Source organism: Podarcis erhardii (assembly GCF_964252035.2).
Source record: "Podarcis erhardii genome assembly, chromosome: 7".
NCBI classification, from domain to species: domain Eukaryota; kingdom Metazoa; phylum Chordata; class Lepidosauria; order Squamata; family Lacertidae; genus Podarcis; species Podarcis erhardii.
This window is the reverse complement of record NC_138511.1, coordinates 19654006-19677424: the sequence shown is the minus strand read 5'-3', so window position 1 is coordinate 19677424 and position 23419 is coordinate 19654006. Positions and strand designations below refer to the sequence as shown.

Sequence of the window (23419 nt, the reverse complement as noted above, 5' to 3'; positions counted from 1 at the left end):
TGCTTTCTGTTAGTGAAAAACTAGGAAGCTGTGTCCAAACCCTACACCGATAGTATTTTAGTTGCCAATTAAAGACATCTATTTGCTTGGGCCTTTGAGGCATAAATGCTAGCAGTAAAGTCAGCAGCTGGTACTAATTTTAATTTTTGGAAATGCAGTTTCCGATGCTTTCACTGCAATGGTTTTCTGTGCCCTGGGCTCCTACCGGAAGACGGGTAGTATAAAAAGGGAATGACTGTTATAGATGATGGACCAATGGACTGAAAGTCTACATGGATGTGTCTACCTATGCATAAGAATGCAAGAAAAGCCCTCTTGGATCGAGCTAAAGGACATTAGTCCAGCACTTTGTTCTCACAGTGGCCAACTAGATGCATATGGGAAGCCTTGACTGGCAACAGCAAGTAGAACTTAAGGGCAACACAGCACTCTCTCCCCACTTGCAATTCCCAGCAAGTGGTAGTCAGAGGCATACTGGCATGGGAGAGACCCCCTGCCTCAAAGCCGAAAGCTGCCTCTGAGAGTGGAAGGGACTGATCCAAAAGTTGCAACTCTTCAGCAATAAGACATTTCAGTGGGAGGAGGGAAGAGAAGAGAAACCAGGGGTCACCAAACTTTTTTCAGCCGTGGGCCACTCCACATCCTCAGACCTTGTGGGGGCTGGACTGTATTTTGAAGGGGAAAAAATGAACGAATTCCTATGCCCCACAAATAACCCAGAGATGCATTTTAAATAAGAGGACACATTCTACTCATGTAAAAACACGCTGATTCCTGGACCAGCCATGGGCCGGATCCGGCCCCCGGGCCTTAGTTTGCCTACCCATGAGAGAAACCATAGAACGGAAAGGTGGCAGCAGCAGTAATTCCCCCTTCTTGGTCAGCTCAGCACTGGCATCTGTTGTGCAGCCAGATAGATCCTTGCCAAGTGTCTAGATGGAGGAAACAGCCTGCACAGAACAGAACCACCAGCTAACATCCCAAGGAATTAGGTAATGTGTGGAAGAGTGAGAAGGGGGGGACAAAACTTTTTTTAAAAAGTTTGCATGTGCTGCTGGAAAGAGCGTCCTCCCTCCCACTCACCCACCTCTCGTGAAAAAAAAGAAAAGAAAAGCCAATATTTAAAGGATGGTGTTGCTTCTACATTTCAGTGGGGGGGGGGGCGTTGAGGGAGTTTTTCTTGATCCTATGCGGAAGATGGGCACAGAGCATCACTGCCCGTTGGGGAATTTAAAACAAGTGCCTTGCATATGTTCACAGTGAAGTCCCAGCTGACAGCTGGTTCCCCCACCGCCAGCCTGAAAGCAGTTGCCACGAGCCAGAGTTGGGGACACTGAGCCACCAGCAAATTAAAAACAGTCGCTCATGCCCTGAAGCAGTGGAGACAGCCCCCGAGCAGTTTTAATGACATCTCTAAATAATTTTGACAGCGAAATTACTTATCGGAGCTCACCTTTACACTGCCCTTGACACATCACTAACAAGATGAGGCCGCTTCCCCGACCTCCCCATTTATTAATTTATTTGCATTCCTGCTCTTCTACTACTCCTCTTCCCACACGCACCCACACAAACACACACACAAATTCCACCCCAGTCCCTCTCTGATTTTAACAAGCTCATCTGAACCTGGGTTGTGCGCCCCAGCCAAATGTGTCATGCCTGTGACTGAAGCAGCGCTGGCCATGAGAAGTGTTTTGTGGGTCTGCACATGAACTGCCATGGCTTCCCTCCGGCAGGAGTGGGGAAGCTTTTTCCAAGCCGAGGGCCACGTTCCATTCTGGGCAACCTTCCGAGGGCCGCATGCCAGTGGTGGGCAGGGCCAGAGGCAAAAGCGAGTGGAGCAGCAAACGTAAAAATTTTAACCTTTGCACAGCTTCTGCACAGGCTCACATAGACTCCCGTCTCTATCCTCCAGCCAGGCAAGCAAGAGGCATCAGAGTTCAAGGGCACATTTCCAACTGGGCAAAAACTCACTCAAAGAAGGAATGAAGCAAGGCTGGTGAGGGGCCAAAGGGCCAGATAGAGGTGTCTGGAGGGAAGAATCTGCCCCCCCCCTCCCCGCTCAGCCTGAGGTCTCCCACCCATCATACAAAATAAATTCCAAAATCAAACCACCACCACCAACAACAAAATGACCATCTCAACTCAGAAGGTCGCCAGCTAACTTCTACAGAGCTTTTTTAAATGCTTTCAAAGAACTAGAGCATGAGACTCTTTATCTCAGGGTCAAGGGTTCAAGCCCCACATTGGGTGAAATTCATGCATTGTAGGGCGGGTTGGACTAGATTATCCTCATGGTCCCTTCCAACTCTATGATTCTATGAACTGAAAACGTCTATAGGTATACAGGCTGGTGGCAACTGGGGAGAGTAACTCCGCTGGCTTAAGCAATCACACCATACAGTGCAAAAAAAAAAAAATCATACAGACAGGTTTTCACAAAATTGGAGTAATAGAATGGACTGGGGGATAGACTTTTAAGTTTCCCTCTGACAAGCGCAGCAGGCTTGACCAACAGTGCAATCCTGAACCATGTCAACTCCAGACTACGTTCTAGTGCAGTGTTTCCCAACCTTGGGCCTCCAGCTGTTTTTGAACTACGATTCCCATCATCCCTGACCACTGGTCTTGCTAGCTAGGGATGATGGGAGTTGTAGTCCAAAAACAGCTGGAGGCCCAAGGTTGGGAAACACTGTTCTAGTGAATTCAATGGAACTTACACCCAGGTGAGCCCAGTTAGGATTGCATCTTAGTTTCTCTATGATGTTCACCTTCAGTTTTCTGTGGTTTCCACTTTCTGTGCAGCAGGGCCCTACCAGCTAACCACCACGACTTGCTCTCCAGAAACCAGACTGCAAAGCGCACTTGCGAGCAGAGAACAGGCCACTCCTGCAGAGCAGCTCAAAGGAGCAGCTCACAAACACACTGCCCGTCCATTAAGCACTGGAATTCTGACTCTGAAAGCTGTCTCCAAAGGGTGCAATTTCAACGTTTCCCCCAATAAATCAAACTCAATGTACCAGAATAAACGCCAATTCAAGGCAGCGTGAAACCACAAATAAAGAAACCCTCACCATGCAGAATTAAAGGTCTGCAGGGACCAAAATGATTGCAAATGTGAATTCAGGGTGGTGTGGGGGGGACGGGGGGGGGGCAGGAAAGGAGGATTTACCATAACAAGAACACTCTCCTGACACACACAGAGTGAACCTTGAGAACCCCCTCCTTAACAACCACAGGTGTTTGCCCTCAACTGAGATGTGGGAAGGCTGGAGGTGCGAAGGCCATCACAACAATCCCAATACAACAATGTGTGTGTGTGTAACTACGGCTGAAATCCTATGCACATTTATCTGGGAGCAAACCCCACGAAACAAGCTAAGTCAGGGCTGCTGGGAGTTGCAACCCTTGAGAGCCACAGATTTCCCCATAGGAATGGGCTGCAACCTCAATGCTTGCTTACCAAGGAGCAAATCTTATTGCACTGATGTGTGCTTAGCACGTGCAATGGTCCCAGGCAGGTGTACACAGGATTGCACCTGAAGAGAGGGATCTTATACGCATTTCATCCCAATAAGTAGGCCCGCTGAGCTCAATGAGGTTTGCTTTCAGGTTCTAATGGAATGGGGAGGGGAAGCTGCAACACAGACTCTGGCAAAGTGCATTTTAGAGCTCCTTACGTGGGGAGGCCGCCTCGTAACTTTGAGGCCCTTTTCACACGTTCCACTGAACCCTCAAGGGAGGAGCGGGAGATGGGTAAAACGCTGGCTCTTGACAACGAAGTTGCATTCCCTGCAGGCGCGACCTCGCTCCTGCGAGTTCAAAGTAACGTATGCACAGTAACTCTTTCCGTGCGCCCCCTCCCAAGAGAGGAGAAGAGGCTGCTCCCGGTAAGCCGTTCTTTTTCTCTGTGCAAAAGTGAGAGGGGGCGGAACTGAAGACTCACCGAGTTTGCAAACTCCTCTCGGCCCCGTGCGGGTCTCTCCCTCTCGTTTTTCTCCTGCTGCTGTCGCTGCAAGCAAGCAAGCAGCTCGCAGGCCAGCCAGCCAACGCGGCGGCGGCGGCGGCGGCGTTGGCCTCGTCCTCCTCCTCCATCAGGGGAGCGGGTGGCCCCTTCTCCTCCGCCTGCCCCTGCAGTGACCTCCCCGCCCGCCTCCTCTCCTCTCCAGCGCCGCGCCCTTCCGCCCGATTAGCCGCCCGGCCGCCGGGTGGGCTTGCTCAGCTGCGTCGCTTGATTGATGCGACGGCGGCAGCAGCGGGAGCGGGAGAGACGCGCTCTGCTGGAGGAGGAGGAGACGCCGCCGCCAAGGCAGCCGCAGCGGGCGAGACGTCGCTGGGAAAGGAAAGCAAGCAAAGGACAGCAGGCGCTGCAGCCGCCAGGAGGCGGGGAACACTTGTCAGAGGTCACTCCCGCCGCATGTTGTATCGCGGGGGCTGATTATTCTTAGAGGCGCCTTTTCAAGGTCCCCGCGCTAAGAGTCGAGGCTGCAAGTTGGGCACCTTCTCCAGAAACATATTGCGCACCCACCGTTTCTCAACCGTTGCTCCGTAGCTGTCGTTGGACTACAACTCCCATCATCCCTAGTTAGCAGGACCAGTGGGAGTTGTAGTCCAACGACAGCTGTGGCCCCCAAAGTTGAGAAACACTGTAAAATGCATCTTTAAAACATATGACTTTCCCCCCAAAAAAGAATATTGGGAGCTACAGCTTGTTAGGTTACTGGGAGTTGTAGTTCTGTGAGGGGGAAACTACAGCTCCCAAGATCATGTGTTTTGAATGTATGTCGTGGATCTGCCCTTATACTGCTTGAATGGTTAGGGCTCCCTCCCTCTCCCCCCATCCTGGGATCTGTAGTTTCCTAAGAGTGCTGAGAGTTATGAGATGACTACACAAACTACAGCTCCCAGGATTCTTCGGGGGGGGGGGTGTCTGCTTTAAGTAACATATGATGTGGGTGTAAATTTTTTAAACCTCGCCTTTCCTGCATGGAGCTCAAAGTGGCATAACATGGATCTCCCCGCCTTTCCCATTACAGCCTCACAAACAACTCTGTGAGGTAAGTTTGACTGAGGGTGACTGGCCAAATATCACTCTAGTGAGCATCATGGCTGAGTGGGGGATCTGAACTCTGGTCTCCCAACCTTTGATGCAACAGAGAATGAAAAACAGTTGTGGAGAATGTGAAGGTTTGGGTCTCTGCTTAGGAACATTGCCTAAAGACTGTAAAGCAGCCTTCTTCAACCTGGTGCTCCCCAGATCCTGTTGCCAGACTCCATCTCCCATCAGCACCAGCCACTATGGCCAAGGGTCAGGGATGATGAGGACTAAAATCTAGTAACATATTAGGGACAAGAATCTAGTAACATCTTAGGGACAATGTTTTGGGGAAAACTGTTTTTTAACACATTTTTACAGGCCAACATAAACCAGACAGAGGGACTTTGTTATTGAGCAGGATATAAATATTGCAACTAGCTAGGTATATACAATTTTAGGGTGCCTGCAGATTGTTAAGACCAGGGGTCATCAAGGTTTACCACCCACGATTCTGGCGTCTACGTGGACGCGATTTCCGGCACCGTGAAAGCAGGTCCCCGTGCTGCGCTGCGCCGGTTTAGTGCAGCGCGCGGGGACTCGCCGAGCAGGCAGCTTGGTTTGGGGGCAGCTCATGTGCCGGTAAAACGACCCCTGTGGGCCACTTGTGGCCCATGGGCCTTAGATTGCCGACCCCTGGTTAAGACTATTCAGGCGCGTACTGGGAAATTTAAAGGTAAAGGTGAAGGTAAAGGTACCCCTGCCCATACGGGCCAGTCGTGACAGACTCTAGGGTTGTGCGCTCATCTCACTCAAGAGGCCGGGAGCCGGCGCCGTCCGAAAACACTTCCGGGTCACGTGGCCAGCGTGACAAAGCTGCACTGGTGAGCCAGCACCAGTGCCACACATGGAAACGCCGTTTACCTTCCCGCTATAAAGCGGTACCTATTTATCTACTTGCACTTAGGGGTGCTTTTGAACTGCTAGGTGGGCAGGAGCTGGGACCGAACGACGGGAGCTCACCCCGCCGCGGGGATTCGAACCGCCGACCTTGCGATCAGCAAGTCCTAGGCACTGAGGTTTTACCCACAGCGCCACCCGCGTCCCATTTAGGTTGGTGCAAAAATGGATTAAAGCGCTCGCTCTGTCACCCTGGCACTTAAGGAAAAAAACCCCTGCTCTTTTGCAGTTAGGAAAGTGACAAGGAAATGCATTAAAAGGTGTGAGATGAACAAATGATTAATGGGAAGATGCAGAGACACCCTGCAAGCAAATCAGGGTGCATGTTCATTTTTGCATAACCTTTTCGCAGGCTGATCAGACTGAAAGCTCAATACAACCACATATTGTCTAACCTCTGCATAACCTTTATGCAAGGAAATCCAAGATGAATGCTCAATAGTTAAGTGACCTCCATGAGCCTTACTTACCTGACGGTAGCAGCAGAGTCCTCTGTGTGTGTATTTATTTCATCAGAAGCCCAGGAAATGTGCTGGGCATGGCAGCCGAAATTCTTTTGGACAGACTCAGCAGGGCTCTGGAACAACTATACTTAGAGTGGGGCTTTGGTGCACCTCTTAAAGGACACACCCCTTGATCCTAATGCCTGACTTGCAGGCACAACCTGCTACTCCCATTCACAAGGTAAAATGCGGTCTGCATTTCAGCCTGTTCTAGTACAGACAGATTCATTGTGAGATTAGACAGTCTATCCAGTGCTGGCTCCAAGCTTGTGTGTGTGTGTGTGTGTGTGTGCTTAGTGGGAGGGGGTAGGGCTCTGGGCAAGGCACCTTCAGGGGGCCCCAGTGATGTGGGGCGGAAAATTTCCCCGGTGCTTAATTCCGCCCCCCTGCCCACAGAATATTTTGCTTTTCCTAAGTTCAACAGCATCACAAAGAGGGAGAGAGTAGACAGGCTGGCTTTAATTTGAGCTCAAGTCTCAGAAAAGAAAAAGGGCAGCAACAACAAAAAAATTGTTCAAACAGCCATACGCATAAACATGCAAACTGATAAACATAACACCAAAACCAGAAATGAAGTATCGGAATAAACACGTAGGAAATGCATTGCCATAATAGGTTGGTTGTAAACATTTCCTTGCAAAAATCAATACAGTATACATTAACATGTAGGGTCTTCAGAGGCCGTTCAGTAGCTTTTGCTGCCCTACAGCCTGTCAGACAAAATTTAACAGTCCTGCATGATGTATAATAAGTGAAAAATACAAGTTATGCTTCAAGGGGAGTTGTTACTTGTCCCCGACATTAGGGGCTCAAGATACTGAAAAGAGCTCCACACTATACATTTAAAGCAGGGGTCAGGAAGGATCACTCCCACGGAGATCATCCAGACTGGCCAGACTGGCGCGGCACGATGCCGCAAATTGCGTCTGCGCATGTCCGTGGCGCCGGAAATCAATTCTGCGCATGCCCAGAAACCAAAAATCGCATCTGTGCAGAAGCGATTTTCGGCATCTGGACATACGCAGACGTGATTTCCGGTATCTGTGCGTGCGGATACGCAGTTTCTGGTGCTGCTCGGCGAGTCCCAGCACTGCGCTGGTTTAGTGCAGCGGGAGGGGGGGGGCTCACCAAGCAGGTGGCTCGGTTTGGGGGCGGCTCATGGGCCGGTAAAACGGTCTTTGTGGGCCGCACGTTGCTGACCCCCGATTTAAAGCATACTCAACACAAATTTCTCCCAAGGAAACTTGGGTGCTGTAGTTTGCTAAGGGTGCTAGAAATGGTAGATCTGTGAGGGGAAACTACAGAGTCTCTAGGAAGCTTCCAGGGAAGTCGTGTGCTTTAAATGTGTGTTGAATCTGCTTTGGATTTATAGTACAAATCTCCTTTCAGATATAGGGTCAAAATTATGTCACCAGGTGTTAAAAGGCACCGGGGCCCAGATTTTTTTGCAGGAGTTCCATCCGATGGAACAGGCACAAAGTAGTGGTTAAGCACGTAAGTAATGGACTTGCTGCAGGTGTGAGGAACCTTTGGCCCTCCAGATGTTGCTGCATGCTTGCAGGGGCTAAGGGGATTTGTAGTTCAGCAACCTCTGGAGGGCCAGAGGTTCCCCATACCTGACTCACCAGGTGGACTGGAAACTCACCTTTAATGTGGGAGGAGCTGCACCAGGCAACCTGTGACAGTTGCTGTACAGATACTTGGGATCATATGTGCATGGAGCATTTCAAGAGAATGATGGTTAAGGAGCTGTGACCATGTAAAAGCTGAGCCTTGAGCAAGGAGAAGCTCTTCCCAGCTTGTGTCTCCTTTAAAGGGGGAAGCAGGAGACGGAAACATAGCAAAGCAAGGTTTAAGTGATAATCTGTCAGACACCTCTGTTTTAACTATGGCTAAAGTTCAACCACAGATTAGCATTATATGCAAACTCATCGCCTCAGTGAGAAGCAGGCCCAAGATTTCATGAAAGCAGACACAAACTTCACTCTTGATTGGTGTAACAGTAAGCGATGGAAATGCAGGTGAATGGGACAACCCTGATGAAGCCCGCATTTGTGTAGGATGTTCCTGTTAAGGGTCTTATTTTTAACTTATCTTATGGTTTATACAGTGGTACCTCGGGTTACATACGCTTCAGGTTACATATGCTTCAGGTTACAGACTCCGCTAACCCAGAAATAGTACCTCGGGTTAAGAACTTTGCTTCAGGATGAGAACAGAAATCGTGCTCCGGCGGATCGGCAGCAGCAGGAGGCCCCATTAGCAAAAGTGGTGCTTCAGGTTAAGAACAGTTTCAGGTTAAGAACGGACCTCCGGAACAAATTAAGTTCTTAACCCGAGGTACCACTGTACTTTGGTTTTGTAAGCTACCTTAGCTGTGCTTGTTACAGAATGGTGGGATATAAACCATTAAGATGAAACACATTCAAAATAAACCTTTACTCTCCCCCCCCAGACATGATGCTTTTCAGTGAGGGGTCTGCTCACGCATTCAGCTGCCAGCAATTGTGAGTAGTAGCCAACTAAGTCTTACTTGCAGGAGACCCATTTAAATTAATGGGATATACATTAGCCATGCCAATTAACTTCAACAGGTGTACTCTGGGTGGGATTAGCACTGGATCCAACCCCAAGTGTCCAGGCATCAATTGACGGACATGCATGTGGGAATCGGACCCTGAAATAGTGAATCATTATTTCATGATAGTAATTATGGGAGCTAGATTTGAACCTCGGACTCCTCTCACCGAAATCCTAAACACTGGTCCCAGTGAATGTGTAAACAAGTGGCATCTGTAATAAAGATGCCCTATGATGCAACCCCATTCACTGGGAAACACAGCCCTTTCTGCTTGAGCAACCCTAATTTGAAGGAATGGTTAGAATAAAGGAAGCTGAGCCAGACCAATTGGTTAGTATGATAGACACTGGCTGGCAGCAGTTCTCAAGGGTTTCAGCCAAGGTGCCTCCCAATCCTACCTGGAGATGCCAGAGATTGAACCGGGAACCTTTACATGCAAAGCAGGTGCTCTACTACTGAGCTAGGGCCCTTCCTTATCAGCCTCTCACAAGGTGAAACAGTTCTTGGATTTTCCTAATGAGGTTTCAGAGGGGGGGAAATCAGTCAAGAAGCCGCTTCAGGCCATGCTGCAGTGTGCGTGGGGTGTGGGTGTGTGTTGCTTTCTGCTGAGCCGATTTCCAAATGTGGATCTATACAGCCAGATGCAATTTCCTCTTCAAATCAATGTTCCAACCCCCACTCGCTCTTTCTGGGTGGCTGATGTGGTCTCCAACCATTCACAGTGGTTGATTAAAGCCCCTGACACTACAAATTTGATTTGACCCAAGAGAAAGGGGGAGCAGAGGGGAGGGAGGAAAAGATGGGGGGTGGGGTTAATTTAATTTAATCTTTGCAAGAACAGGGAGTTCCAGGTTAGAGAATTTCAATGCTCACCCCTTTGGCTATGGAGAGAGCAGGCGGGGGCCATTTACCCCTCCAAAGCAGCCCCTCCTTCTCCTTACTTTCTATTATTAAAAAATAAAGTTAACAAGTTTGGCTGTCAATAAGCATTCAATACGATAGGCAGGCATTTGCTGCAGTCTTCAATCTAGGTTTACAACGGACAAACCCCACTCACTTCAATGGGGCAGACTTCAGAGCACACAGCCTGAGAAAGTGTCGGCTGCAATCCTCAGACATGCTTGCTACCTTGCTACCCAGTGACTTTTCTTTCTGTGCAAATATGTCTTGGATTGTGCTGTTTGCCTTTCTCCACCCCACACCCCACCTGCCATGTTTAAGAAAGGAAATGAGAATCAAAGGTGGGAAGAGGCCAGGAAGCAGTTGTGAAAGAAAGCACATATGGGGGGGGGTCCCCAACATAGGTTTTAGTCAGCAGCCCCATCATAACTGTGCAAGTTGATTGTGTGTGGGTGCATGCATGTGTGTTTTTGCTCTGCGTTTTCAAAATGCAGCTCAAGGGACAATGGAGTCAAGTGCAATGCACAAATCAAGGTATTGGTCCTCAGATCTATTATACATCTGAGCTGGGGAACTACTGGCCCTCCAGATGTTGCCAAACTACAACTCCCATCATCCCACACCACTGGCCACGCTGGCAGTGGCTGATGGGAATTCAGGGCCAAAGACTCACCTGCCCTTCCTGCCCTACACTGTTTTGGATTAGGGTATCTGAAAGACAACCTTTTCCCATGTGAACTGGCCAGTTGGTTACACTCAATCACTGGAGGCCTTGGGTTTGTTTGTTTTTGTCCCACTGTCTAAAGAAAGTTGTAGTTAGTGTCAGGGTAATCAAGACAGGGCCTGTGGCAGCAGCCCCATTATGAACTTTCTTAGAGACTTTTCTAGAGACACTATAACTGGCCTCATCCCTGATGGTTTTTAGGTAGGCACTGGAAGTGTTTTTATTTTTTTGTTTTTTTCCATTTTGGTCATGCGTTCTTCACCTGGATGCTTTTGCAGGGTTACTTTTGAGTAGCTGTCTATATACACTGGGGCATTGTCCAAGGAGCATAGGAAGCTAACAGACCATTGGTCCATCTAGCTCAGAAGCCTTTCTACAGTGGTGCCTCCGGTTACGAACATAATTCGTTCCAGAGGTCCATTTGTAACCCAAAACCGTTCTTAACATGAGGTGCGCTTTCCCTAATGGTGCCTCCCGCTGCTGCCGCACCACTGGAGCGCAACTTCCGCTCACATCCCGGGGCATAGTTCGCAACCGGGAGCATCTACTTCTGGGTTAACGGAGCTTGCAACCCGAAGCATTCATAAGGAGGGCGGTACGTAACATGAGGTTCCACTGTATAGGGCAGGGGTCAGCAAACTTTTTCAGCAGGGGGCCAGTCCACTGTCCCTAGTGGGGGGCTGGACTATATTTTGAAAAAAAATAAAATGAACGAATTCCTATGCCCCACAAATAACCCAGAGATGCATTTTAAATAAAAGGACACATTCTACTCATGTAAAAACACACAGATTCCCGGACAGTCCGCAGGCCGGAGTTAGAAGGCAATTGGGCCAGATCCGCCCCCTGGGCCTTAGTTTGCCTACCCATGGTATAGGGTTTCAGACTGAGACATTTCCAGCCCTACCTGGAGATGCTGGGGCTTGAACCTGGGACCTTCCAAGTGCCACTGCATGCAAAGCAGATGCTCTGCCACTGAACTACAGAGCTTCTCCAACGTGGGAGGTTGCATCATGCTATTGGAAGACTCCCCATTGTTCTCCAGCCTTGCTAAGATTGCTGAGCATGCTGTTCCCAGAAGGGAACCAACCGTTACTGACATGACAGCATTTTAAAGAGAGTGGGAAGTGGAGTGGATTTTATTTGGTGGATGGACTCCCAGAAGGATACTTTGAAGTTAAATATTTCCCTGCTTTTGAAAAGCCTGGTGTAAAACCCATCAAGATAACCTCCCTAAGAAGTTAAACAGTAAAAGACAATGGCCTCAATCCAAAGCTACAAAAACACACACAAATTCTGCAATATTGTTGTTCTTTCTACTTCAGTGGGAAAAAGCTTCACACATCAAGACTTCAACAGGGTGGGAACATCCCCTGATGTTGACAGAAATAGGTGAAATCTTGCTCCTATAATCTTTGAGTATACATTGGAAGGCCCTGTATGCAGACCCAAAGCCAGTGGCGGAGCTCCGGCACCGGGGGACGGAGAGCAGGCAGGGGCGTGGCACGCTGCCCGTAGGAGCATGGCGCCCAGCATGGGCAGAGGGGACAGCCGTGATGGCACCCCCTGGGATCACACTGCCGGGGGCGGTACGCTCCCCCCCCATGCCTCTTCCTCTGCCAGTGCCCAAAGCCACTATCTTATGCATTTGTTGGTCACCTGCAGCAAGTTTAGAATTAACTCCAGGCAACCAGGTAGGGAAGCATTGTAAAGGCTGGTTTTCTTTTAGGCTGACATATGGCTAACTAAGGGATATTTAGGCACTTGGGTTAGTAAAATAGGGAGAGAGAAATAAATTGTATGAACTTATTTGTAAGGCCGATCAAGACAAATAGGTGTGATTTAAAGAAGATTATACATGCTGAAGGTGCCACTGATTGCATATTTGCAGGAAGGAAGAGAGTTAGCCACAAGCACAGAGTAGAAATTTACTCTTTGCCTTATTACTCCTCTCTTTACAGCAGACAGCATGCTTTACACTTCCTTTGTAAGTGGGATTCTCCATGTACAGTGCACAACTGCTTTTGCACAGACAGCTGTACACATCTGCACATACAAAGCAGCTTCTCTGGATCCCCTGCACAGTAGCCACTTGGCAAATTGTACACAGACAGGTGTGAGCATGCCACTCTTCCAAAATGTGCAGCAATCAGCCACACAAGGACCCATGTTGGCAAACACCTTGTGAATATGCACTGCACAAAATCGCCCCAGTCATTAAACCTAGTATGACCCTATGTAGAAAGTACCATATATCATAAAGGACCAATTAACGTATATTAATGCAGACTCAGCAAACCATGTGTCAAAAGCCCCTTTCCCTTCCCAACAAACCTTCCCTTCAGATATGTATTTTATATGTAAATAGCCACACAATATTTTATTTAGTGCACTCCACAGCTATAAATTGTGTTGCTGTCAAAACGCATGTGACGTTTTTCAGCCTTATAGAATCACCATCTCAAGGAAACCTGAATCTGTTGTCCTTCCAATTATCATTGTTGCTGTGAAACCATGAAAATGGCACACTGCTTATGACACCTAGGATTAAAAGCGGGCAAGTTTAACCTATAATACTAGAGTTATAAAACAAACTGTGAAACACTTGCTTTACTACCCAAACTTCCAGGCACTCCATGTTCCAGGGAGTTCTACATGCTATAAACTATTTTTGGCTACCAATTTAAAATAATCATCTACACCAGGAGCACCTTTATAGTCCTCTTCTCAGAGAGCTGCTGGCAGGGTGGGGGGCTGTAGCGAGAATGACATGGAAGCTCAATAATGTGGCAAAAGCACGCAAGCAAAGCTTCATAAGTTTTTGCCCTTCTTTTAATTAAGAGACTCCACAGCTCTTTAGATTGACTATTTAATCTTGTTCTTCTCTGCCCTGCTTGTGCCCATTCTTAAGGCATGTTCATACACAGAGTGGCTGTCTGGGACTGAGAGGCACCCATTTGACCAGCCCAATCCTTGCAAAGTGGCTGGCAAGTTTTCTGACCTCCGTTAGTCCCACACACACACAGAATGTGTGGGGTATTATTTGTCTGTCAGTTTATTTTATAAGCTACCCTTCATCCAAGAAACACAGGGCGGTTTACAGTATAAAAAAAAACCACAAAAATACGTAACGTAATAACAAACAAAGCAATAACACCCCACCCGACCCAGTTTAAAAGGTCACTGGTTGTTTAATCAGCCCCAGTCCCGGGTGAAGAGGAATGTTTTTGCCTGGTGCCTAAAGCAAAGGCCTAGCTACCGGGGGAGGGTGGCAGCCAGGTTTTTTGCCCCTGGTGAAGCCTCCAGAGGGGTGCCATTGAGGCTCCCAGCCTCTGTGTGTGTGCGTGGGGGAGGGTGCCAAACCGGGTCTCTGACCCTGGTGAAATAGAGCCTAGTTCCACCACTGCCTAAAGATATGTCATGAAGGCACCAGGTGAGCCTCCCTGGGGAGACCATTCCACAAATGGGGGGCCACTGCAGAAAAGGCCTGTTCTCATGGAGAAGGCACACAAAGAAGGGCCTATGGTGATTGAAAGGTCTGGGTAGCTTCATATGAGGAGAGGTGATCCTTGAGGTATTGTGGTCCTGAGCTGTTTAAGGCTTTACAGTATAGGTCAAATGCAGCACTTTGAATTGGGCCTGGAAACTAACTGGCAGCTCGTGCAGTCAGGCCAGGATTGGTGTTATATGCTCAGACCGTCCTGTCCTGGTAAGCAACCTAGTCACTGAATTCTGCACCAGCTAAAGTTTCCAAACAGTCTTCAGAGGCAGCCCCATGGATAACACGTTGTTGTCATCTAACCTAGAGGTTACCCGAGCATAGACAAAAGACATTAGGCTATCCCTGCCCAGATAGGGGTGTAGCTCAAATACCAGCCAAAGCTGATGAAAGCACTCTGTGCCACCAAGGCCACTTGAGCCTCAAGCAACAGTAAAGGATCTAGAATCATAGAATCATAGAGTTGGAAGAGACCACAAGGGCCATCGAGTCCAACCCCCTGCCAAGCAGGAAACACCATCAGAGCACTCCTGACATATGGTTGTCAAGCCTCTGCTTAAAGACCTCCAAAGAAGGAGACTCCACCACACTCCTTGGCAGCAAATTCCACTGTCAAACAGCTCTTACTGTCAGGAAGTTCTTCCTAATGTTTAGGTGGAATCTTTTTGCTTGTAGTGTGGATCCATTGCTCCGTGTCCGCTTCTCTGGAGCAGCAGAAAACACCCTTTCTCCCTCCTCTATGTGACATCCTTTTATATATTTGAACATGGCTATCATATCACCCCTTAACCTCCTCTTCTCCAGGCTAAACATGCCCAGCTCCCTTAGCCGTTCCTCGTAAGGCATCGTTTCCAGGCCTTTGACCATTTTGGTTGCCCTCCTCTGGACACGTTCCAGTTTGTCAGTGTCCTTCTTGAACTGTGGTGCCCAGAACTGGACACAGTACTCCAGGTGAGGTCTGACCAGAGCAGAATACAGTGGCACTATTACTTCCCTTGATCTAGATGCAATACTCCTATTGATGCAGCCCAGAATTGCATGGCTTTTTTTTGGTGCCGCGTCACACTGTTGTCTCATGTCAAGTTTGTGGTCAACCAAGACTCCTAGATCCTTTTCACATGTACTGCTCTCAAGCCAGGTGTCACCCATCTTGTATTTGTGCCTCTCATTTTTTTTGCCCAAGTGCAATACTTTACATTTCTCCCTATTAAAATTCATCTTGTTTGTTTTGGCCCAGTTCTCTAATCTGTCAAGGTCGTTTTGAAGTGTGATCCTGTCCTCTGGGGTGTTAGCCACCCCTCCCAGTTTGGTGTCATCTGCAAATTTGATCAGGATGCCCTTGAGTCCATCATCCAAGTCGTTGATAAAGATGTTGAATAAGACGGGGCCCAAGACAGAACCTTGTGGCACCCCACTAGTCACTCTTCTCCAGGATGAAGAGGAACCATTGATGAGCACCCTTTGGGTTCGGTCAGACAGTCAGTTACAAATCCACTGAGTGGTAGAAGTATCAGTAATGGCTAGTGTCCATTGAGACTAGCAGGGTGGAGAGTAGGGAGCCCAAACAGAGCCAGAACCAATGACAGGCAAAGCCAAATAATTCAACTTTTGTCTCCATCCTCCTCCTTCTCCTCCTCACTGCTAGGTTCTACAAGGGGCAATGCTAAGATTGAGGAGGAGGAGGAAACTGACAGCTAGGGTCAACCCAACAGGACTGGTTATAAGTAAGAAGATGGGAGAGGGGGCTGCCTGAGGTTGGTGGGGTAATGCGTCATTTGTCCTAATGGATCCATGTTCTCTTATTCACGTTCACTGGTGCATTAAGGATAGGGCTTTGGGGCAGAGGGTGACAGTCGTACTGAGCAGAAGGGCCTTTCAAATACAGCAGGGTTGGCTTACTATACTATACAGTGGTACCTCTAGTTATGAACTTAATTCGTTCCAGAGGTCCATTCTTAACTGAAACTGTTCGTTCGCTAATGGGGCCTCTTGCTGCCACTGCGCCAACAGCACACGATTTCCGTTCGTGATCTCTACCAACAATTCTTAGACCATCTATGTACCCCAATGTGGAAACCAGAGACAAAGGTTATACGCTTCTTACTACAGGGGAGAGACCAGGAGCTCACCAAGACAGTAGCTAAGTTCCTCTATTTGATTTTTTGCCGCCGAAGTACGCTACAGGACCCTGCCCTTGCTGGAGACCCACAGAGGTGAAATAGATTGCTCACCTCTTCTTCCCTTTGGCAAATGATTATACTGTTGAAATGGCAATGAGATCGCATTGGCCTATTTATTCTGAATGTTTGTAAGTGATGCCAATAAAGGTTTGATGATGATGATGATGATGATTTCTGTTCTCATCCTGGGGCAAAGTTCTCAACTCAAGGTAACTCTTCCAGGTTAGTCGAGTTTGTAACCTGAAGCGTTTGTAACTCGAGGTACCACTGTATTTAAAATAGGTGAAGTAATACACATTACCATCCATAGCAGATGTCAGGAACCTTTGGCCCTCCATATGTTGCTCAACAACTTCCATCAGCCCTTGTAAGCATGTCCAATGGCTGGGGGTGATAGGAGCTGTGGTTCAGCAATATCTGGAGGGTCAAAGGTTCCATATACCTGATCCAAAGCGAACCCTGCCTGCCCCTGGTGAAAGCCTAAAATTAACTAACTACACCACAGTTCCCATTTTGTGGTGAGGAGAGATACCACTTTGTACACTTCCTGTTCAGCACGACAGCACCCAAAACAGGGAAGGGTGCTCATAAGAACGCACCCTTAGGTGACAGTGGCTCCAGCCTTCCATTGTGGTAGCCGTGTTACATTTGTTGCAGCAGAAACAATAAAGAAACTTCTTGACAAGACTAAAAAAATTATTAGGACCTAAGCATTTGGGCACTAAAGAGCCCCACTTCGTAAGAGGCACAAACGGTGTTTAAAGTGAACTAGCTCTGCGTTACCAAGTTCAGTTAATTAGTTAAAAACTCCCTAAACTACACCTGTAAATAATTCCCATAATTGCTGGGCGAACTGAAGATGAATTAAGTTTGTTTTGTGGGGTAGAAAGATGTAAAGTTCATCTTTGTGTTCATTCTCTTACTCTTTGGGCCTGTAAGCTTAAATATAATAATTACTGGAGGAAATAAACGACCCAATTCCACTGTGTAGTTTTTTAATGCTTCCTTAGTCTTCTGAAGTATATTTTATACTTTGGCACAGCAACTTATAACATTTAGATATGGTGGCCTCTTTCAGTGGGTGAGATGTGCTGGACTCCTTTTTTATGTAAACACAGTATTTTTTTGTTTTTGTTTCATTTTAGCTGTATATTGGTTTTAGTTTTATTTTTAACTCACTTTGAGATAATAATAATAATAATAATAATAATAATAATAATTCTGAAAGCTGAATTTTTTTATTTTGCCAAGGATCATTTGGACAAACTGTGAACTGAAAATGAATTAAACCAGTTCACTCTGTGAAGGGACAGGCGTAAACTTGGATTAATCCCTTTCTGGATGTGCTGAACTTAAACTAGAACTGGATTATCTTGAATGACTTAAGCTACAGCCTGTTACAAAGGTGGGGATACCTATGGGCCCCCGATAGGTCATCAGGATTCCAGCCCCCATTGTTCCTGACACTGTCTATACTGGCTAAGACTGATGAAAATTTGAGTGCAACAGCATCAGAAAAGCCACAGGTTCTCCACCCCTGGCCTACAGCAGGGCTGCCCTTACAGATGACTCAGAAACCTCGACTGGTTCAAAGTGCAGTGGCCAGATTACTAACAGGGGTTGTCTTTAGAACCCATTATAACCCCAAATAATTCCATTGGCTGCCATTGTTTCTGGCCCAATTTAAGGCGCTGACAACTATTCTTCTTACCTATAAACCCTCTCAGGTGTTAAAATAAACAGGTGTGGGTGTGTGGTAGTTATGCTACCCTCAAATTCGGGGCATTCCATGTGGCAGCCCCCAAACTGTGGACTTCCTCCATGACAGAGGTGTGTCTGACACCTTCACCGTACAGCTTTCCACGAATGCTTGAAGAGGCAACCTCTTCACTCCGGCCTCTGACACTTGAGGTGTGTGTTTTCAGGACCCTATTCTTACAAGCAAAATTTGTTTTAGCTGCTTTTAATTCTGAATGTTAAATTGTTGCAACCTGCCCTGAGACCTGCTGGTGATCAACAACAACAACAACAACAACAACACATATTTTCCCCTCTCAGGCAGCAGGGTACCACGCTTCCCAAAGGAGCAATCCAAGGTTGTACCACTGTACAAAGAAGAAAAGCCCACCCAGTGTCTAGAGCCTGGGGGCTCTGGACTTTCCCCAGCATATCTACTGAAGCTGGTGAGTGAAACAGGCCTAGATTGCTCGCCCTCCACTGCCAATACAATTTAATTGGGGTAGGTAGGATCAGACTCTCCAAGGCTGAATAACTGGCCATCCTCAAATCAGCTCTCTTAAGAGCACATCTACACTATGAATTTAAACCAGCCTCAGATAGGTTTTGCTGTGATGACCCTGAGGTCTCCCTCATCGCGCACACAAAAAAATGTAATGGAATTTTTGGAAATGAACATACCACAACCAAGCCATATACTGCAAATAATCAGCTGTCAATAACCACATTTGCACTTCACAGACCCACAAATCCTCATTTGGCATTCAGTGCTCATTTACAAATGTTTATAGGTACACAGGTGCACTTCTTACTCAACAAGCCTCACTTTGTGTTATATCACTTCGTTTAACACCACCTTTACCAGAAAAAAAGAATAGGATGCCATGCAATTGTCGAAAAGTACAGGTGCGAGTCAATTCAGCAATCACAAACTGAAACCCAAACTCTATACTCTTAAGGACATCACACTCTTCAACAGCGGAGAATTACGGATTCCTGCTCCAGATTCTATACACATAATGTGGGTTGCAAATCCACTCTTTGCCCATAAATATGATTTGAAAGGTGTGGGGCTGGGATCCCACCCCATTGTTTCATCAATTCAATTTAGAGTACAGCAAGGTGGTAGAGTGTGCAAAACCAGCTGCCTTAAATGATCATCGGTGTAATCACATTTACGTGAAAGTATCTCATTGATTGAAGTATCAGCACAGTTGAGAACAGGGCCTTGCATTTAATTGAACCCTACTAATCATGCTATACATTATTCCCATTTGTAAAATACATTATTCCCATTTGTAAAAATAATATGATTTATCCCCCCCCGAACATAGTGTTCTCTTCTTTTTTCAAGATAAGATTGTTATTCCTGCAGTCTTTTGCCAACACAGTTCCAAAATATGCACATTCCAATATCATAATCTAACTTCAAATCCTCTTACACTGACTATTTTGCACTGCTGAATAATATACCAGAAAGGGGAAATGGATGACCAGGAAAGCTGATAGAAAGCTCGCAAACACTCGAGTTGGCATCCTTGAACAGCAGTTTTGCCTGCCTATTGGAGGCTGCAACCCTGAGCCCTTCTCTCTAACATGGGAGCTAAAACTAGATGCATTCAGCATAAGAACATCACAGGATATAGCTCTCTCAATTGTCACTGAGGACCACAAACCACTGTCTCCCACCAGCAGTCACATACTGTATTTTTTGCTCTATAAAACTCACTTTTTCCCTCCTAAAAAGTAAGGGGAAATGTGTGTGCATCTTATGGAGCGAATGCAGGCCGTGCAGCTATCCCAGAAGCCAGAACAGCAAGAGGGATTGCTGCTTTCGCTGCGCAGCGATCCCTCTTGCTGTTCTGGCTTCTGAGAGTCAGAATTATTATTTTTTGTTTGTTTTCCTCCTCCAAAAACTAGGTGCGTCTTGTGGTCTGGTGCATCTTATAGAGCGAAAAATACGGTAGATACTTAAAAAACAGTGTGCACACCGGCAGGGGTGGATAGATGAAGAAATTATCAAATAGAAATGTGGCCAAATATTAAAACAGAGAAATTATTTCTTTGCGTTCTCATTTTGGTTTTTCGCAATCATCTTACCACTGGAGACGAAATTCGACACCCAGGGCAATCACAGATTGGAGGATGTACCTGTAAGATTCCTTTGGACATAAGAGTCTTCAAACTTTTCCCTGGATGAAAAAGAAAAAAGAGGGGAATGGGGGGAATGGAAAGAACAAAACAAGTATTTAGTTTGGCTTTTAAAAAGAAAGAAAGAGAGAGAGAGACTGAGAGGCTTTGCACAAAACAAGCCAGCCTCTACCCACCCACCCCCTTTTACAGGGCCCTGGCTTGCACCCTAATTGAACTTTGTACCCTGTGGAAATGATGAAAAGGAGTAGCAGCGCTCATTAGCCCCTATCTAACCTTGTTAAAAATGTTCGCCAGGCTGAAAAATAATAGGGGAACCCTGAAAAGGAGAGGCCTTGGAGGAGCAGCGCTGCTCTGCACCCACCCCGCCTCCCCCTGCATCAAGCAAACACCATTCAAGATGCCTGCATTTGCAATTCACAGCCATGACGCCAGCACTCAAAGGATAAAACACACACAACTGAAAGCAGGTAAAGAAAGGCAAACAACAAGCTGAAGAGACAGGCGGGGAGCGCAGCGAGCTTAGCCCCCGTCGCCCCTGAAAAACTCTTTTCTCCGTCCCTTGAACACCAGCTCTCCTCCCCAGAGGAATGAGGGGACTTTTCCTGAAGGCGGCCGGAGGAAGGGGGTAGCAGCATCATTAGAGCGGAGGCAGCAACAGCCGCTCTCCTCCTCCTCCTCCTCGAGGCGATCAATAAACAAGGCGAGGTGTCAGTCACCTCCTAATGGCTCTTGGGACCCTCGGCGTGACACATGCAGCCCTCGGCTAATGACATGTCAAGGCGGACGCCTCTTGGGCTTCCCACCTCCTTCACCCAGCTCTCCGGCCCCCGCTTCGCCCCAGCCTCAGCTGCCTCCCCGAGCCCGGGCAATGAAATAAAATAAAATAAAATAAAATAGAGGCGCGCGGGGGGGGGGGTGTAAAAAAGAGCGCGCGCGCCAATGCAAGCCACAGGGGCGATCCTCGCCTCCTTGCGCAACAGCAACGACGACGCACCCGCTTGCCGCTCCACTTTTCCCGGGGAAAGTCGCTGGGGCGAAGGTGTGGGGAGATTTTGTGAAATTAAATTGTTAATAAAGGGGGAGGAGGAGGAGGAGGAGGGAAGAGGAGTAGCCGCCAGCACAGACCTCCCTCCCACCCACCAGCTCCCTCGCCGCCGCCACCCACCTGCCTCGGCGCATTGGCGGATCCGGACTGAGCGGCTGGGGTTGGGATTTCGGTTTCTATTCGCATCAGCCCTCTCCGAAGCGACTCCCCCCACCCACAGGCGCGCTTCCAGAGCAGAGCAAGGCAGGCGCAGCAGACCCGCGGTCGCCCCCCACCACCCGCTCCTCCGCTTAACCTCAGCGTCGGCGGAAGGGGCGACCCAAAAGCATCGAGGCCAGTCCCGGATCGGGACGCAAGCGGCAGATCAACAGCAAGCCGCGGAAGACGCCACACTGCGGGTTGGAGGAGGGACACCACAGGTCCACGTGCCTCTTGCCTGTCCGAGGTGGGGGGGGGACCAGCTCCGCTCATTGCGACGCCGGTAAAAAATGCAACCTCTCACAAGACACACACATACTTGGAAATCGGCCCCGCAGAGTTCAGAGGGACTTACTCCCAAGTTAGGATCGCGCCCTGTAAGAACGCCACGCTACGCGCAAACACGAAGCTTGCGTTTTTGAACATCCCTTTCCTCCCCCCCCCCACTCCAGAAAGCAGCGAGGTTGCTGCGCCTCACTTGCCATGGGGGGGGGTGCGGGCGAGAGGCGAGGCCACCGCGCGAAAAGCGCTCCCGCCCGTCGCAGACGAGCAGCAGCGGAAAGGGGGTTCTCCAAAGTCGCGCCCAGCCGCTCCGGCGCAAAAGCTACACTCGAAGAGCGAAGAGCTTCGGGGGGGCGGGGGGGGCGGGGTGACGGGGCGGGCGCGCCGTTCACACATACACACGCCGAGCTAGACGTAAACAGCTGTGCAGACACCACCGCGAAGGGCGCCCAGCGCCAAAACCACAACTCCGCAGCCAGGCGAGCAGCGCCTCAAAGGGGACGCGCCGTCGGGGCAGCAGAGAAAACAACGCGCAAGGCAGCTCCAAAAAGGATGGGCGTATGTCTCTCTGTCGACCTTTTGCTCTTTGCAGTCCTGCTTCGATCCCCCACTACCCGCACACAAAAAGAGCCCAGAAACACACACCAGACTCCGGGCGCCAAAGCGCTGGCGGCTTCTCGGCTCTGCCTGGCCTGGAGAAGTTGCAGCCTCGGGTCACTTCGGAGGCGCGCTCCAGACAGTCCTTCGCTCCGCGCCAGGCGGCTCTGGTTTGAAGTGGAGGAAAGATGAGTCTCTTCCAATCCTCAACCTCACCCCCCCCTCCAACTGGCGCGCGCGCACGCGAGACTCCGCCACCGCCCAACAAGTGCAAGCTCCCCCCCCCCCCACGGGCACATGCTGCTGCCGCCGCCGCTCTTAAAAAAAATAATCCACCCTCGGTTTTACTTGGCCCGCAGAATACAAGAGGCGCGCATCAATAAGTCTCTTCAACTTTGTAAGAACGCGCGAAAACTTCCGTCCCCGCCGTCGGTTCTTTCGGATTCTGCGGCGCATTTGCGGCGTTAGTTCGTTCACACGCACGAAAGGCGAGTTTCATGTAAAAGCGCGTTTGTGTCAGTGGACTTTCCAAAAGTAAAAAGGGCTGTTTATAAAAGGTGGGGCGGAGGACAAGGACGCACTTACAAACCCTCGCGGAACATCATCCCGCACACCCGCTGGCCGACAGCTGTTGCCCCCGCTGGGCATCCAGGGATTCGGCGGTGGAGAGGGAACTGGGAACGCGCCCCCTCGGAAAACCGCGGGAGTTTCCCACTTTGACGGGACTCTCTTCTAACACGCGCCGATAGTTAACGCGGTGACGCCCCTCCCACCGGAACGTCGATCTCCGGGAATGAGCAAAGGAGTCAAGAGTGCCTCTGAACATGAACAGAGCTCTTTCCCCGTAACATTCAGTGAACAACGACCAACCCACCACGCGATTATGGGATAGCGGGGCGCGGAGAGACTTGAACCCAAGCCACATAGCAGTTTAGCAGTTGCACACTATTTCCGGTAAAACGAAGAGCCCTGTGAAAAAATAAAGCTTACCAAGCCTGCCCCCCCCCCTTATCTGAGATCG

The 23419-nt window shown here is 48.7% G+C and overlaps 1 protein-coding gene across 10 annotated transcripts in view; it reads right to left on the bottom strand.

Annotated features, from left to right (window-relative positions):
• SAMD11 (sterile alpha motif domain containing 11) overlaps window positions 1–23419 on the bottom strand; it is a 340371-nt gene that overhangs the window by 141045 nt on the left and 175907 nt on the right. For 3 of the 10 annotated variants that reach the window (XM_081870871.1, XM_081870868.1, XM_081870867.1), the window contains one exon: window positions 20223–20314. In XM_081870871.1, the coding sequence (XP_081726997.1) occupies window positions 20223–20294 (72 nt within the window). In that variant the 5' untranslated portion in view covers window positions 20295–20314. Of the gene's footprint in view, window positions 1–20222; window positions 20315–21441; window positions 21547–22446; window positions 22572–22983; window positions 23005–23419 lie in introns of those variants that run through there. The other 7 variants (XM_081870873.1, XM_081870865.1, XM_081870872.1 and 4 more) reach the window with 6 other exon arrangements.